Source organism: Pseudophryne corroboree, chromosome 3 (assembly GCF_028390025.1).
Source record: "Pseudophryne corroboree isolate aPseCor3 chromosome 3, aPseCor3.hap2, whole genome shotgun sequence".
Taxonomy (NCBI): Eukaryota; Metazoa; Chordata; class Amphibia; order Anura; family Myobatrachidae; genus Pseudophryne; species Pseudophryne corroboree.
In genome coordinates this window covers 322,591,588-322,605,917 of record NC_086446.1, presented here as the reverse complement: position 1 = coordinate 322,605,917, position 14,330 = coordinate 322,591,588, and the positions used below count along the sequence as shown (strand labels likewise).

Genomic DNA, 14,330 nt, shown 5'->3' with positions numbered 1-14,330 from the left:
CAAAAAAATAAAGGGAACACTAAAATAACACATCCTAGATCTGAATGAATTATTCTTATTAAATACTTTGTTCTTTACATAGTTGAATGTGCTGACAACAAAATCACACAAAAATGATCAATGGAAATCAAATTTATTAACCCATGGAGGTCTGGATTTGGAGTCACACTCAAAATTAAAGTGGAAAAACACACTACAGGCTGATCCAACTTTGATGTAATGTCCTTAAAACAAATCAAAATGAGGCTCAGTAGTGTGTGTGGCCTCCACGTGCCTGTATAACCTCCCTACAACCCACACAAGTGGCTAAGGTAGTGCAGCTCATCCAGGATGGCACATCAATGCGAGCTGTGGCAAGAAGGTTTGCTGTGTCTGTCAGCGTAGTGTCCAGAGCATGGAGGCGCTACCAGGAGACAGGCCAGTACAACAGGAGACGTGGAGGAGGCCGTAGGAGGGCAACAACCCAGCAGCAGGACCGCTACCTCCGCCTTTGTGCAAGGAGGAACAGGAGGAGCACTGCCAGAGCCCTGCAAAATGACCTCCAGCAAGCCACAAATGTGCATGTGTCTACTCAAACAATCAGAAACAGACTCCATGAGGGTGGTATGAGGGCCCGACATCCACAGGTGGGGGTTGTGCTTACAGCCCAACACCGTGCAGGATGTTTGGCATTTGCCAAGATTGGCAAATTCGCCACTGGCGCCCTGTGCTCTTCACAGATGAAAGCAGGTTCTCACTGAGCACATGTGACAGACGTGACAGAGTCTGGAGATGCCAAGGAGAACGTTCTGCTGCCTGCAACATCCCCCAGCATGACCGGTTTGGCAGTGGGTCAGTAATGGCAGAGCCGGCCCTAACCAATATGATGCCCTAGGCAAGATTTTGGCTGGTGCCCCCTAGCACCACCGCTGGTTCCGCCTCTGACCTTGCACCTCTTTCCCAGCATCATCACCCCTCATTCATAGCAGTCCTTATTTTGGGGTTTGTACCCACTATATTTTAAATAGGAACAGTTTGCACATTTGGCACACAGCCCAAAAAGGGGTGTGTTTTTGCTGGCAAGGGGCATGGCCACACACTAGTAACCCCAATTCCAATTACGCCACACAGTACTGCAACTTTATTCACATTTGATCATGCCATAGTGTCCATAATTCATATTACATCACACAGTAGTATCACTTTACCTTATAAACGTTACTCCTCACAGTAGAGCCCTTTATTCACATTACATCACACTGAATTGCTCCTTATTCACATTATACCACACCCTATTACTCTTTATTCACATTAGACGACACAGTAGTGCCCTTTCTATACGCAACACCACATAGAAGAGCACCTTAAACACATAATTCCACACAGTAATGCCCCTTACACATATGAGACACATTATTAATGTCCTTCTAAACATAATGTGCTTACACATTATGACAACCTTTATTAATGCCCTTTTACACATAATGTCCCTTACACATATGCAGCACATTATTAATGCCCTAATACACATAATGACACACATAGTGCCCCCTGCACATTTGCTGCACATTGTTAGTGCCCCTATACACATAATGACACATACAGTAGTACCGTTACACATACAGTATGCCACACATTATTAATGCCCTTAAACACATAATGACACACATAGTGCCCCTTATACATATGTTGCACATTATTAATGCATTTTTACATGACACACATAATGCTCCTTACACATATTCCGAACACTACTTTACAAGCAACCCACTCACATGCACACAGCACTCACACTGCCGCTAACACTGTGACCTCTGCCTCTGCTTGGATACAGATGTGTCCTCATAAATATTGCCTCAGTGCTAACGTCGGGCAAATTTTTTTAATGAAAATGCATCTTATTTGCATTGTTATGTGGCTAGGATGCATAAACAGCTTCTGCTGATTAAAATGATATACAGCATGCCTTTATACTGTGTGAGAATGTGGCTGTATCTGCATATGAAATGCTACACACAGAATATAGGCATGCCGCATATCATTTTAATCAGCAGAAGCTGCTGATGCCCCTGGGCATAACAAATGCCCTAGGCAATTGCCTAGTTTGCCTATAGCTATGGCCGCCTCTGAGTAATGGTGTGGGGTGGCATTTCTTTGGGGGGCCGCACAGCCCACCATGTGCTCGCCAGAGGTAGCCTGACTGCCATTAGGTACCGAGATGAGATCCTTAGACCCCTTGTGAGACCATATGCTGGTGCGGTTGGCCCTGGGTTCCTCCTAATGCAAGACAATGCTAGACATCATGTGGCTGGAGTGTGTCAGCAGTTCCTGCAAGACGAAGGCATTAATGCTATGGACTGGCCCGCCCGTTCCCCAGACCTGAATCAAATTGAGCACATCTGGGACATCATGTCTCGCTCCATCCACCAATGCCAAGTTGCACCACAGACTGTCCAGGAGTTGGCGGATGCTTTAGTCCAGGTCTGGGAGGAGATCCCTCAGGAGACCATCCGCCACCTCATCAGGAGCATGCCCAGGCGTTGTAGGGAGGTCATACAGGCACGTGGAGGCCACACACACTACTAAACCTCATTTTGACTTGTTTTAAGGACATTACATCAAAGTTGGATCAGCCTGTAGTGTGTTTTTCCACTTTAATTTTGAGTGTGACTCCAAATCCAGACCTCCATGGGTTAATAAATTTGATTTCCATTGATAATTTTTGTGTGATTGTGTTGTCAGCACATTCAACTATGTAAAGAACAAAGTATTTAATAAGAATATTTAATTCATTCAGATCTAGGATGTGTTATTTTAGTGTTCCCTTTATTTTTTTGAGCAGTGTATATATATATATATATATATATATATATATATATACAGAGGCGGAACTACCGCCAGTGCAACCAGTGCGTTGTACTGGGGCCCGCCTCTGTCCAGGGGCCCAAAGCATGTAATGAGTCAAACTGACTCATTACATGCCGCTGTGCGCTGCGGGCAACCGCTGCCCGCAGCGCACAGCCGCCCGGACAGAGAAGAGAGGAGCAGCGGTACGGGGGAGAAGGAGGAGGAGGGAGCCGAAGGAGGGAGACGCAGCAGCGCTTTACTACTGGTGGAGGCGCTACTGCTGCTGGCCCTCTGCTTCACTATAGGCTGTCTTCCGAGAACAGCCTATAATGAAGCAGAGGGGCAGCAGCAGCAGCGCCTCCACCAATGACACAGCGCTGCTGCGGCTCCCTCCTCCACCTCCCTCCTCCTCCTTCTCTCCAGCCCGGGAATCGTCTGACGCTGCACCGAGGAGCCTGAGCCAGCGGAGACGCCGGAGAGGGTAAGTATAATTCTTTCTTTCTGTCTCTTTCTTTCTGTCTCTTTCTTTCTTTGTTGGGACTGCCTGCCGCTATGTGTAAAAATGGGGGACTGCCTGCCGCAATGTGTAAAAATGGGGGACTGCCTGCCGCTATGTGTAAAAAGGGGGAATCTGCCTGCCGCAATGTGTAAAAATGGGGGACTGCCTGCCGCAATGTGTAAAAACGGGGGACTGCCTGCCGCAATGTGTAAAAATGGGGGACTGCCTGCCGCAAGGTGTAAAAATGGGGGACTGCCTGCCGCAATGTGTAAAAAGGGGAAATCTGCCTGCCGCAATGTGTAAAAACGGGGGACTGCCTGCCGCAATGTGTAAAAAGAGGGAATCTGCCTGCCGCAATGTGTAAAAAGGGGGGACTGCCTGCCGCTATGTGTAAAAAGTGGGGACTGCCTGCCGCTATGTGTAAAAAGGGGGAATCTGCCTGACGTAATGTGTAAAAAGGGGGACGCTGTCTGCCGTAATGTGTAACAAGGGCACGCTGTCTGCCGTAATGTGTAAAAAGGGGACGCTGTCTGCCGTTATGTGTAAAAAGTGCACGCTGTCTGCCGTAATGTGTAAAAAGGGGGACGCTGTCTGCCGTTATGTGTAAAAAGTGTACGCTGTCTGCCGCTATGTTTAACAAGGGCACGCTGTCTGCCGTTATGTGTAAAAAGTGTACGCTGTCTGCCGCTATGTGTAACAAGGGGACGCTGTCTGCCGTTATGTGTAAAAAGGGGACGCTGTCTGCCGTTATGTGTAAAAAGTGCATGCTATCTGCCGTAATGTGTAAAAAGGGGGACGCTGTCTGCCGTAATGTGTAAAAAGGGGGACGCTGTCTGCCGTAATGTGTAAAAAGGGGGACGCTGTCTGCCGTAATGTGTAAAAAGGGGACGCTGTCTGCCGTAATGTGTAAAAAGAGGAATCTGTCCGCTGTAAGGTGTAAAAGGGTCTCTACCTGGTGTAGTGGTGCTACTGTGCGGCATAATTTGAAGAATGGAGACTACTGTGCACTGTTTTATGAATTGGTATTATTTTGTGGCCACACCCCTTCCCCACGAAGTCACGCCACTATGTATTTTTGCGCGCGCCTGCGGCGCGCAATGCCCCTGTTTTGCATACAGGGGTGGGGCTCCGATGCCGTTTCTTGCACACAGTGCTAAAATGTCTAGTTACGGCACTGTTGCTAGGTATCCATTTCTCTGGCCCTGAGCAGGTCCCCCTCACCAGATCCTTTCCAGGGGTGAGGGGGTGGACTTGGATGGGGTGTGTGGGAGGGGGGGGGCCCAAAGCATTTTGTCGCACCTGGGCCCACCGCTCGCTAGTTCCGCCACTGTATATATATATATATATATATATATATATACACACACACACACACACATCTTTACAGCAGCAGCTGGCACTCACACAGATTCAGGGCCGGATTAAGCCTTGGGGATGCCCATGGCCCTTAAGACAGGGGGGCCCCGGTGGAAGGTGGGGATGTATATTGGATTGTGCATACCTCTCAACATGTCTCATTTCAGGAGGGATAAAATGCTCTCCACCTGGTCTTCCCTCTTAATATATGATTGGTTTCACCTGTGTTGAACTATTTAATTGATAAGAAATGTAGTTCAACACAGATGTTTGCAATCATAAATTAGCATTTTGAACCCCTGGAATGGGTCATGGTGGGAAGTATAGATTAAATTGAAACCAATAGTGTATATTAGTTTTAAACTAATAGTTTAATAATGCCTGGGTATTGTTTATACAGTAGCTCCACCTAATTGAAAGGCAACTGTTTTATAAAATTTTCGTATAGTGGAACAAAGACAACTTATACAACCTTAAAATACACATAGAAAAATAAAATCATTTATCTTGTCACATGCAAGAATAGCAGCAGCCTCTGTACTACTTACACACTGGGACAGGACTCATGAGGACTCTCTGTGTGTGTCTCTATCTCTAGACCCAAATGGTTTAGTTGCATAACAGTTTACACAGGACTCAGACACCCAGACGGGAAGGAACAGAAGCTGGTATCCCTGTGTCACTTACAGCTCTCTCCACCCACCTATCTCTCCTCTGGTCAAAAAGCTCCATCTATAGCTCATAAAACATGATATTCCTGTGTCTCTGCCTGCACTGCATATTGTCTTGCTCGCATTCTGGCTCTCGCATTAAGATGGAAAGCTAGTAATATCAGTGTGCTTTGGCCGGGGGGCCCCTGACACAGGGGGGTCCGGGGTACAATATGCCCTGCATCCCCCCCTTAATCTGGCTATGCACAGATCCCAACTTGCTCCGATGATCACTTTAGCAAGATATACAAGTCCAGGGAGGAAGTGGCACTCGGAGACAAATAATAGTAGCAAAGACAAAAAATGTATTGTCCAAATACAGTCAACGTTTCCCGGCGCGTAGCCCCGTCGTCAGGACTTCACAAATAACATGTACCTGTTATTTGTCCTGACGACAGGGCTATGCACCCCGAAACGTTGACTGTATTTGGACACATTTTTTCTCTTTGCTACTATTACTGTCTCCGAGTGCTGCTTCCTTCCTGAACTTGTATGCATGTATATATGTATGTATATATATATATATATATATATATATATATACACGCACACAGTATACACAGACATAAACACATACACACACATATACACACAGTATACACACATAAATTCTCACAAAGAGCGCAGCAGCAGAGCAGCTCCTCGTCTAGCCTGGAGGGGCGGAGCTTCTATGTGATTGACCTCCGTGGGTAGAAGGTAAGGACTGAGGAAAGGGAAGTGGTGGCCACCACACTACCTGCATGTTTCATATCACTGAATGCAGGTGCCTGACAGCCAGGAAGGTTCTCCTGACAAGCCTCCACACCTCCCCTCTTCCCTTACAATGCACCACACTACACTGCTCTGGACTCTCTGACTGTAATCAGTGACATGGAACATGCAGGCAGTGTGGTGGCCACCCCTTCCCTCTCTTCCAGTCATCTCCTCCTACCGGGAGATCCTGGCACTCAGCTATGTTACAGAGAGCCGGCGCCTTCTGTCCCCAGCGGCGCCTGGAGCTCAAGCTCCACTCGTTCCACCCTCGCTAAGCCCCTGCCCATGATGCTCCCATGGATCGGATCTCTTGCACACTTTTGCAAGGCAGTCAGCCACCTAAAACCTAGAAACGCCCATTTTACATAGATGGCCTAATTCAGAGTTCATTGCAAAAGCAAAATCTTTCTCTAATGGGCAAAACCAAACCATGTGCACTGCAGGTGGGGCAGATATATAACATTTGCAGAGAGAGTTAGATTTGGGTGGGTTAATTCGTTTCTGTGCAGGGTAAATACTGGCTGCTTTATTTTTAAACGGCAATTTAGATTTCGGTTTACTCTCTCTGCACATGTTATATCTGACCCCCCTGCAGTGCAGCATGGTTTTGGCCATTAGAGAAAGATTTTGCTTTTGCGATCAACCCTGAATTAGGCCCAGAGAGAGAACAATCCACGCATGGGTCCTCTGTCTGTTAGCGTATGCATGATATGGTGTATGTGGGTTAATAAAAAAAATCTCTAGATGCATCAGATATTGGACTTGTGTGATTCAGAATCAGGTCCAATGTCTGTTTCTATGTTTTATCTTACAATAAATACCATTATGTGGGAAACAGTGAGTGTGCTTACACACAGTAGACCGCCATCAGTAATCCCCATGATCCTTTTTGCTTCCAACCCAGTGTCGGACTGGGGCACGAAGGGCCCATCAGGGGAATGTAGTGGTTGGGGCCCGGGTTTAGGGGTGTGGAAAGTCTACAGAGGGGGTGTGGCCAGCCACCACATTGGTTTGCTTAACCATTAAAGAGTGCATGGTCTGGGCCCCTTCATAAATATTTACAGTAAGTACTGCTAGTGCATGCATGATAATGTACCAGATTAAGAACAGCAATACACTGTAGAAAACAAGCTATAGTCCTGTGCAGGATAAAGTAACATGTACAATGTATAGTTCAAGTTCACAGCCTAGAACCTGATTCCTAGAGAAGGAGGTGCCCCCCACCAAAAAAAACACCAAAAAAACAAAAACAAAAACCACAGGCAGTGGGGCCTACTGGGGAAGAGGGGGAGGGGGAGGGGGGGGGGGGGGGCTGTACCCTTGTGGGCCAGTCCAACCCTGTTCCAACCTATCTCCTCTTCCTCCCAGATGCCTGAAAAGAAAGTAAAGTACTTCTAGCTGCAGTATAGTAGCTATAGTTGGGGGCGTGGGAGGAAAGAGTTTTAGCTCATACTTATAGGAGGAGACCTCATTGGAAAGGCTATAGCAATGGAGGCATTCATCATTGCCCATTTGGTTCTGTAACTGAAAATACTGAAAAACTTTCACGATTTTTATTTATATAAATAAATGTATTTGACACATAATAATATATAAAAACATTAAACAATTAGATTAAAAGTGCCTTTAAATGTCATTATTTTAATTACTTTATAGGGGTCATTGATTGCAAAATAGGTGTAATCTAATATATGAAAATGAAAATTTGTCCTTCTGTCTTTCTATACAAATCCACAGTTTACAAGCGAAGATCGTGAAATTTCACATACAAGCGTATTATTACACGGCGGAAGCAACTAAAACAATTTGAAATCCCTAGCACCCCTAGGGGGGGCTTACAGCAGCATAGAGTATATCAGGAGACAGCATAACTCCGGAATTCCTGGAGCAATGTTCTCAAAACTTGGTACACATATGCCTTACAATATGGCAACAAACACTGTGGTAGGAAGACACCCCTAGCACCCTTAGGGGTGAGGCAGCAGCACTGAGTATTTCAGCAGACAGCATAAATCTGGGATGCCTGCAGAAATTTACAACAAACTTGGTACACATATCACTTACACTCTGGAAACAAACACTGTGGGGGTCAGACACCCCTAGCACCCTTAGGGGTGGGACAGCAGCACAGAGTATGTCAGCAGACAGCATAACTGTGGAAGGCCTGGAGCGATTTACACCAAACTTGGTACACATCTGACTTACAGTCTTGGAACAAACTCTGTGGGGGTTAGACACCCCTAGCACCCCTAGGGTGTGGGGTAGCAGCACAGAGTATTTCAGGAGACAGCAAAACTGTGGAAGGCCTAGAGCAATTTACACCAAACTTGGTACACATCTGACTTACAGTCTTGGAACAAACTCTGTGGGGGTTAGACACCCCTAGCACCCCTAAGGTGTGGGGCAGCAGCACAGAGTATTTCAGGAGACAGCAAAACTGTGGAAGGCCTGGAGCAATTTACACCAAACTTGGTACACATCTCACTTACAATCTGGGCACAAACTCTGTGCTATTTTTAAATAGGGCTTTCATTTTATTAATGTGTATAACAGTTTACATGCTTTTTTATACAATGTTATTTATACTGTGTGTTTAATATTTAAATTCCTTTTTGTAAACAAACATTCTTAAAATACCGGGCAACGCTGGGTACTCCAGCTAGTTTACACTAAAAATAAGTGCACATAAAATGAGCATGTAAAATGAGCAGAAACAAATCTCCATCTTCTGTACATAAAGAAAATAACTATGAGCTACATCATGCACATAAAGCATACTATATGGGCAAGCAATGAAGAGAGCACCTGTCAGGGTCAGCAGAGCATTCCCAAACAACCAAGAGTAAAATGTGACATCACCATCATCAGCATCCACAATTGGTACCTGCCCCTAACCACCTGCAAATAAGGTATCACTCAGGGATAAATGTCTCCTAGCCTGCATGCACCCTTAAGGGCCCTACACACTGTGCGATAGTAATGAAAGATATGAACGATCTCATTCATTAATGAATGAGATACCATTCATATCTTTCAGTGTGGAGGCACCAGCGATGAACGATGCGCGGCCCCGCACTCGGTCATCGCTGGTGCCCCGTCGCCTGTGCATGCAGGCCAATATGGATGATCTCGTCCATATTTGCCTGCACTGCTATGGAGCCGGGTGACGGGGGGAGTGAAGAAACTTCACTCCCCCCATCACTGCATCCCCCCCGCCTCCGCCGCCGGGTCGCCCATCGGCCGTATCTGCCGTCGGGCAGCTCGGCGGCAGATCGCGCTGTGTGTAGCCTGCAGGGCCGTTTCTTGGGGCAGGCGAGCAGTGCAACCGCACTGGGCGCCCGCCGCGACACTAACTGTGGCTCCCTGCTTCCCCCTCCTATTTCTCCCCGAGTAACCCGCTCGGGGGGCGGAGTTTCACGGAATGACGCAGTTGCGCCGTTACATCACGACGCAACCCGTCACTCCGCGAAACTCCCCCCCCCCGAGCGGGATACAGAGGGGGATCCAAGTTAGGAAGAGGGAAAGGCCATCGCGAGGAGCGACAGGTGAGGCGGGCCGAAGAGCGGTAATCGCCTCTGTAAGTATTCTCTCTCTCTCAATGTGTAAAATGGGGACACCTTCCGTAATGTGTGAAATGGGGACTCTTGCCTGCCGTAGTGTGGGGATTTAATGTATCAAGGGCATTGCGGTGTGTGGCATAATATGGTGCAGGGGGCATTACTGTGTGGGGCTTAATATGGGAGAATTTTTTTTCCTGTGGTGGTCGTGATCTGTTGGAGCAGGGTCAAAAACTGGATTGCGAGGTAGTCTTTTCAGACGAGGCCATGCCCATTTAAATGAGGCCACACCCATGTAGATGAGACCACGCCCCCTTATCGGGTGCGCGCGCAAGTTTTTTTTTTAATCTAGGTGTGTGAGGGGGGGGACGGACGTTTTTTTATGTCATGGGGGGGCGCATTTTTAAATCTCGCACTGGGAGCCAAATTGGCTAGAAACAGCCCTGTGTGTAGGGCCTATTACTGTGCTTGGTCTATGCTCGAACACCAGCTTCCCAACAATGCAAGAGCAAGTGGCATAGTCACGCAAATCTGCATGGAAGCATATGTATGTTCTGGGCATGCGCTAAGCGCAGAGGCGGATTGGTCATAGGGTTTACAGGGAAGATTCCCGGTGGGCCGACGCACCCGTGGGGCCTTTTTTGTTTGAGGACATGTGGTACTTTTTATAGACATAATGAATAAGATGCAAAATAATTTGCATATATGAAAATGACTTAGCCTGTGATTGCAGATGATCTAGTGTATGCTCTGTCTGCCTGCTTGGCTGACATATAAGATTGAGTGAATAGTGATTGGGATACGGTTGGTGTTATAAGCAAGAAAATATATCTTTCTAAAGAATGATATAGTTTCCTAAATTCTGAAGGTGTATCATATAATGTGCTTATAATATTTAATTTTATTTATTTTTAACTTCCCCCTTGATGCTGGACATGCCCACTATCTGGAAAGTCTTGGGGGGAGGGTGCTGCTGCCATGGCCCATGGCTAGACCTTACACCTCTGGTGCTGCCCATGTGGGGCCACTAGTACAAATTTTTCCAGGGCCGATTTTTGTTCCCAGTCCGCCCCTGGCTAAGCGAGATCATAGAATCTATGCTACACAACTGGCATAGCGCTCACTCTATAAATAAGATTCCAGTGATAAAAACCCATAGTTATTATTTGCTCATAAGATCGGGGAGAAATTCTGGCCGTATAACCTTCACATTCTAATTTGATTCTCCCTTTCACTCTCTGGGGCTAATTGTAATTTGGGCACACAGCAGAAAAAAGCACGTAACTGTGCACCTGAAACACACCACATTGCAATGCATTTATTTCTTTACATGCAGGGTAAATACTGGCTGCTTTTACTTGTAGCCTACAAATTCTGGACAGCTTTATTTTTACACTGCATCTTAGATCTGAGTTTGGACACGCCCCTCAAATCTATATATTTCTCTGCGCATGTTACATCTTCCCCATCTGCAGTGCAGCATGGTTTTGCCCAGGGGCACAGTTACTTGCTCTTTTTTTTATTTATCTATGGCTTTGCATCAGTTCTCTATTGTAAATTCAGCATTCTACCATAGTTATACCAATTGTGGTCTGTAGTGAGGTTTGGATTGTGGGCAGAACAAAAATTATGGGGTTTATTCAACTAGTGTTGGATCCTCTCTGATGGAGAGGATCCAACACTTCACTATTTTGCGGGTATTTCCGACAGGTTGTTGCCCGTTTACATCAATGCCGATCCAACTTTTTTAAAGTCATATCGGCATTGTCGAAAACAGGCTAAAAACCTATCAGGAACGCCCGCAAATCCGATAAAATACGTGGATCCGTGGATAATCCACCGATACACGTGGTTTCTGACAAGTTGGAATTTCCGACAAGCCGGAAAAACAGCAACAGACTTGCATAGGTCGAATCCAGATTCGGTCTAAAAAAGTCGGAAAATGCAGTTTTTCCGACTTGTCGGCTAATTGAATACACCCCTATAGGGGGGGATATGGCATACATAAGGCCAAATTCTACCATAGAAATGTGCCCAAAAGAAGGATGAGGCCCATATTACGCGCAACAGTTTTGAAAAGGTATTATTACAAAAACAATCATCCTTTCTAACTTTTTACTATCGTACCTGTAAAATGGGTGGAAAGCTACTTTGAACTTTGAACTTTGTGCTTCATGCTACTACACAATGCTACAAATGTACACATATTATCTACAATATACCACAACTCTGGTAGGCTTATCCCAATGAATGGTTTAATTATTCTCTAGAACCCAAAGAAATCCCTTAGACAAGGTACTACCAACATTCCGAGCCCATTTGTTGGCACTAATGTTTAGAGCGCATTCATTCTTTGTTTTTATAGTGCACCTGCTAACTATCAAGTCGGGGCAGATACTTTGTGGTTTGAGGAAAAATTCATGAGAAAGTATTCTATCAATTCAGTAGGGACCTGTGACAAAACACCTCAGTTATGTCACTGGTTCCTAGCGAGTGGACAGGCTGCATGATCTTGCTTATTACTTTAGTGCAGAAAATATCTGCCACCTCGCTGTGTATAGTACAAGGGTTATTACAATCACCATCGCTGTGTCCTCTCTGAAGTTATTTGTTATGTGTGTGTAACTTGCCCTCAGAAGACTGTTTGCTGTTTCACCAGTCTCTATAATAAATGGCCCCCACCGCAGACAGCCTGTACTCAGCAGGTATGTGGCACATTTCACATCTGAGTTTCGGTGGCACTCTTTCATTGCCAGAATGTGACATGGAACAATACATCAGTGATCTACAATGAGCCCTGAGTCAGGCCACTGGGGGCGAAAACAGAAGAAAAAATAAAGGTTGAGAAGGACAGCGTGTATATTTTGGTATAGGAAAGGACATAGCTAGTAGAGGGTATAGCTTAGGCACAAACAGAGGCAAACTACAATTATTAATGCAAACCTGACCAAGGTGCCATGGAATACTAGAGAGAAGACTGAAAATGAAAAGGTACACAAAAGGGATGGGATCAATTGGGTGATCCATAGACAATCAACAGGTTGACCCCATATGGTTGACATGCAAAAGGTCGACATGGTCAGTAGGTCGACAGTTAAAGGTTGGCTGTGTCTAAGGTCGACAGATACAAAATGTCAACATGCAAATGGTCTACACAGAAAAGGTTGACACAAGTTTTTTTAAGTTTTTGGTGTGTCTCTTTGTATTTTTTATCATAAGTGACCCCAGTTAGTGTACAATGTACCCTCATGAGGTCACGCTTCGGGCAAGGTTACTATTTCCAATCGTAGATGTGGATGGTAGATTAAGCAAAAGCTGAACACCCCCCACAAAAAAAACCCCCAAACCCCTGGGTTGACCATTTGTTTGTCTACCATTGTCATGTGACCTATTGAACCTGTTAACCTTTTACTTGTCGACCTTTTCACCATGACGACTTATTGCACGTCAACCATATAGGGTCGACCTATTAACTAGACACTTTCTAACCAGTGTATGGGACCCGGATCAACTGACTCTGCTTAAGTATCACAATTATACAAATAGCACTGCAATTTAGAACCATTGTACATAAATCTATGCACAATGGGGGTGATTCCGAGTTGTGCGCTCGCTAGCTGCTTTTAGCAGCATTGCACACGCTAAGCCGCCGCCCTCTGGGAGTGTATCTTAGCTTAGCAGAATTGCGAACGAACGATTAGCAGAATTGCGAATAGAAAATTCTTAGCAGTTTCTGAGTAGCTCGAGACTTACTCACAAATAGCGATCAGTTCAGTCAGTTTCGTTCCTGGTTTGACGTCACAAACACACCCAGCGTTCGGCCAGCCACTCCCCCGTTTCTCCAGAAACTCCCGCATTTTTCCCTGGCACGCCTGCGTTTTTCCGCACACTCCCAGAAAATGGCCAGTTTCCGCCCAGAAACACCCACTTCCTGTCAATCACACTACGATCACTTCAACGATGAAAAATCTTCGTTCGGGCGTGAGTAAATCTACTAAGTTTTGTGTTAAAATACTATCCGCATGCGCACTGCGAACCATGCGCATGCGCATTTTTGCCTTAATCGCTCCGTTGCGAAAATCGGCGACGAGCGAACAACTCGGAATGACCCCCAATATCTGTTAGCTCTCCAGAGACAGCAACATTGTCTCCTATTATTCCAACCACCCAATGACAGGTACGCTTAATAGATTCAGAAACAGAGAACAGACATAAAACTGGATCTGTTGCCTTCTCACAAGAATAATTCCATTATGTTTTACACTGTCCATTCTACGCAAGACACACTAGACAAAAGACATACTATACTGCTTTCCTGCTCCAGTACTCCCCATGCTAGTCAGTGCTCCACTTATTCATTCAGCTTTCTGAGCAATTGCTGGTACTCACCGCTGCCCATGTGGGAGAGAGCAGGACGATCCATAGAGTTACAGATCTCGCTGTTGCCCAGCTTGTCTGCTCCATAGCCAGCACAGTTGTGTAGTTGATGAGCACAGCACAATCCCAGGATCACCATGTCCTCAGGTGGTGGATGGAATCTCAGTGTGGTGTACCCTCCCTGTCTGCGGGAGGGATATCTCACCAAGCTCAGCTACACGTCATTCCCTAGTTGTTTGCAAAGTGGAGGAA

At 45.9% G+C, this 14,330-nt stretch overlaps 1 protein-coding gene across 7 annotated transcripts in view; it reads right to left on the bottom strand.

Moving 5' to 3' along the window:
- The window catches only part of LOC135055433 (parathyroid hormone/parathyroid hormone-related peptide receptor-like), a 182,802-nt gene that overhangs the window by 120,636 nt on the left and 47,836 nt on the right, over window positions 1-14,330 (bottom strand). The window contains exon 1 of one of the 7 annotated variants that reach the window (XM_063959501.1): window positions 14,091-14,180. The exons of 5 other annotated variants lie outside the window; for them this stretch is intronic. In XM_063959501.1, the coding sequence (XP_063815571.1) occupies window positions 14,091-14,165 (75 nt within the window). In that variant the 5' untranslated portion in view covers window positions 14,166-14,180. Of the gene's footprint in view, window positions 1-5,229; window positions 5,265-14,090; window positions 14,181-14,330 lie in introns of those variants that run through there. One more of the 7 variants, XM_063959503.1, reaches the window with a different exon arrangement.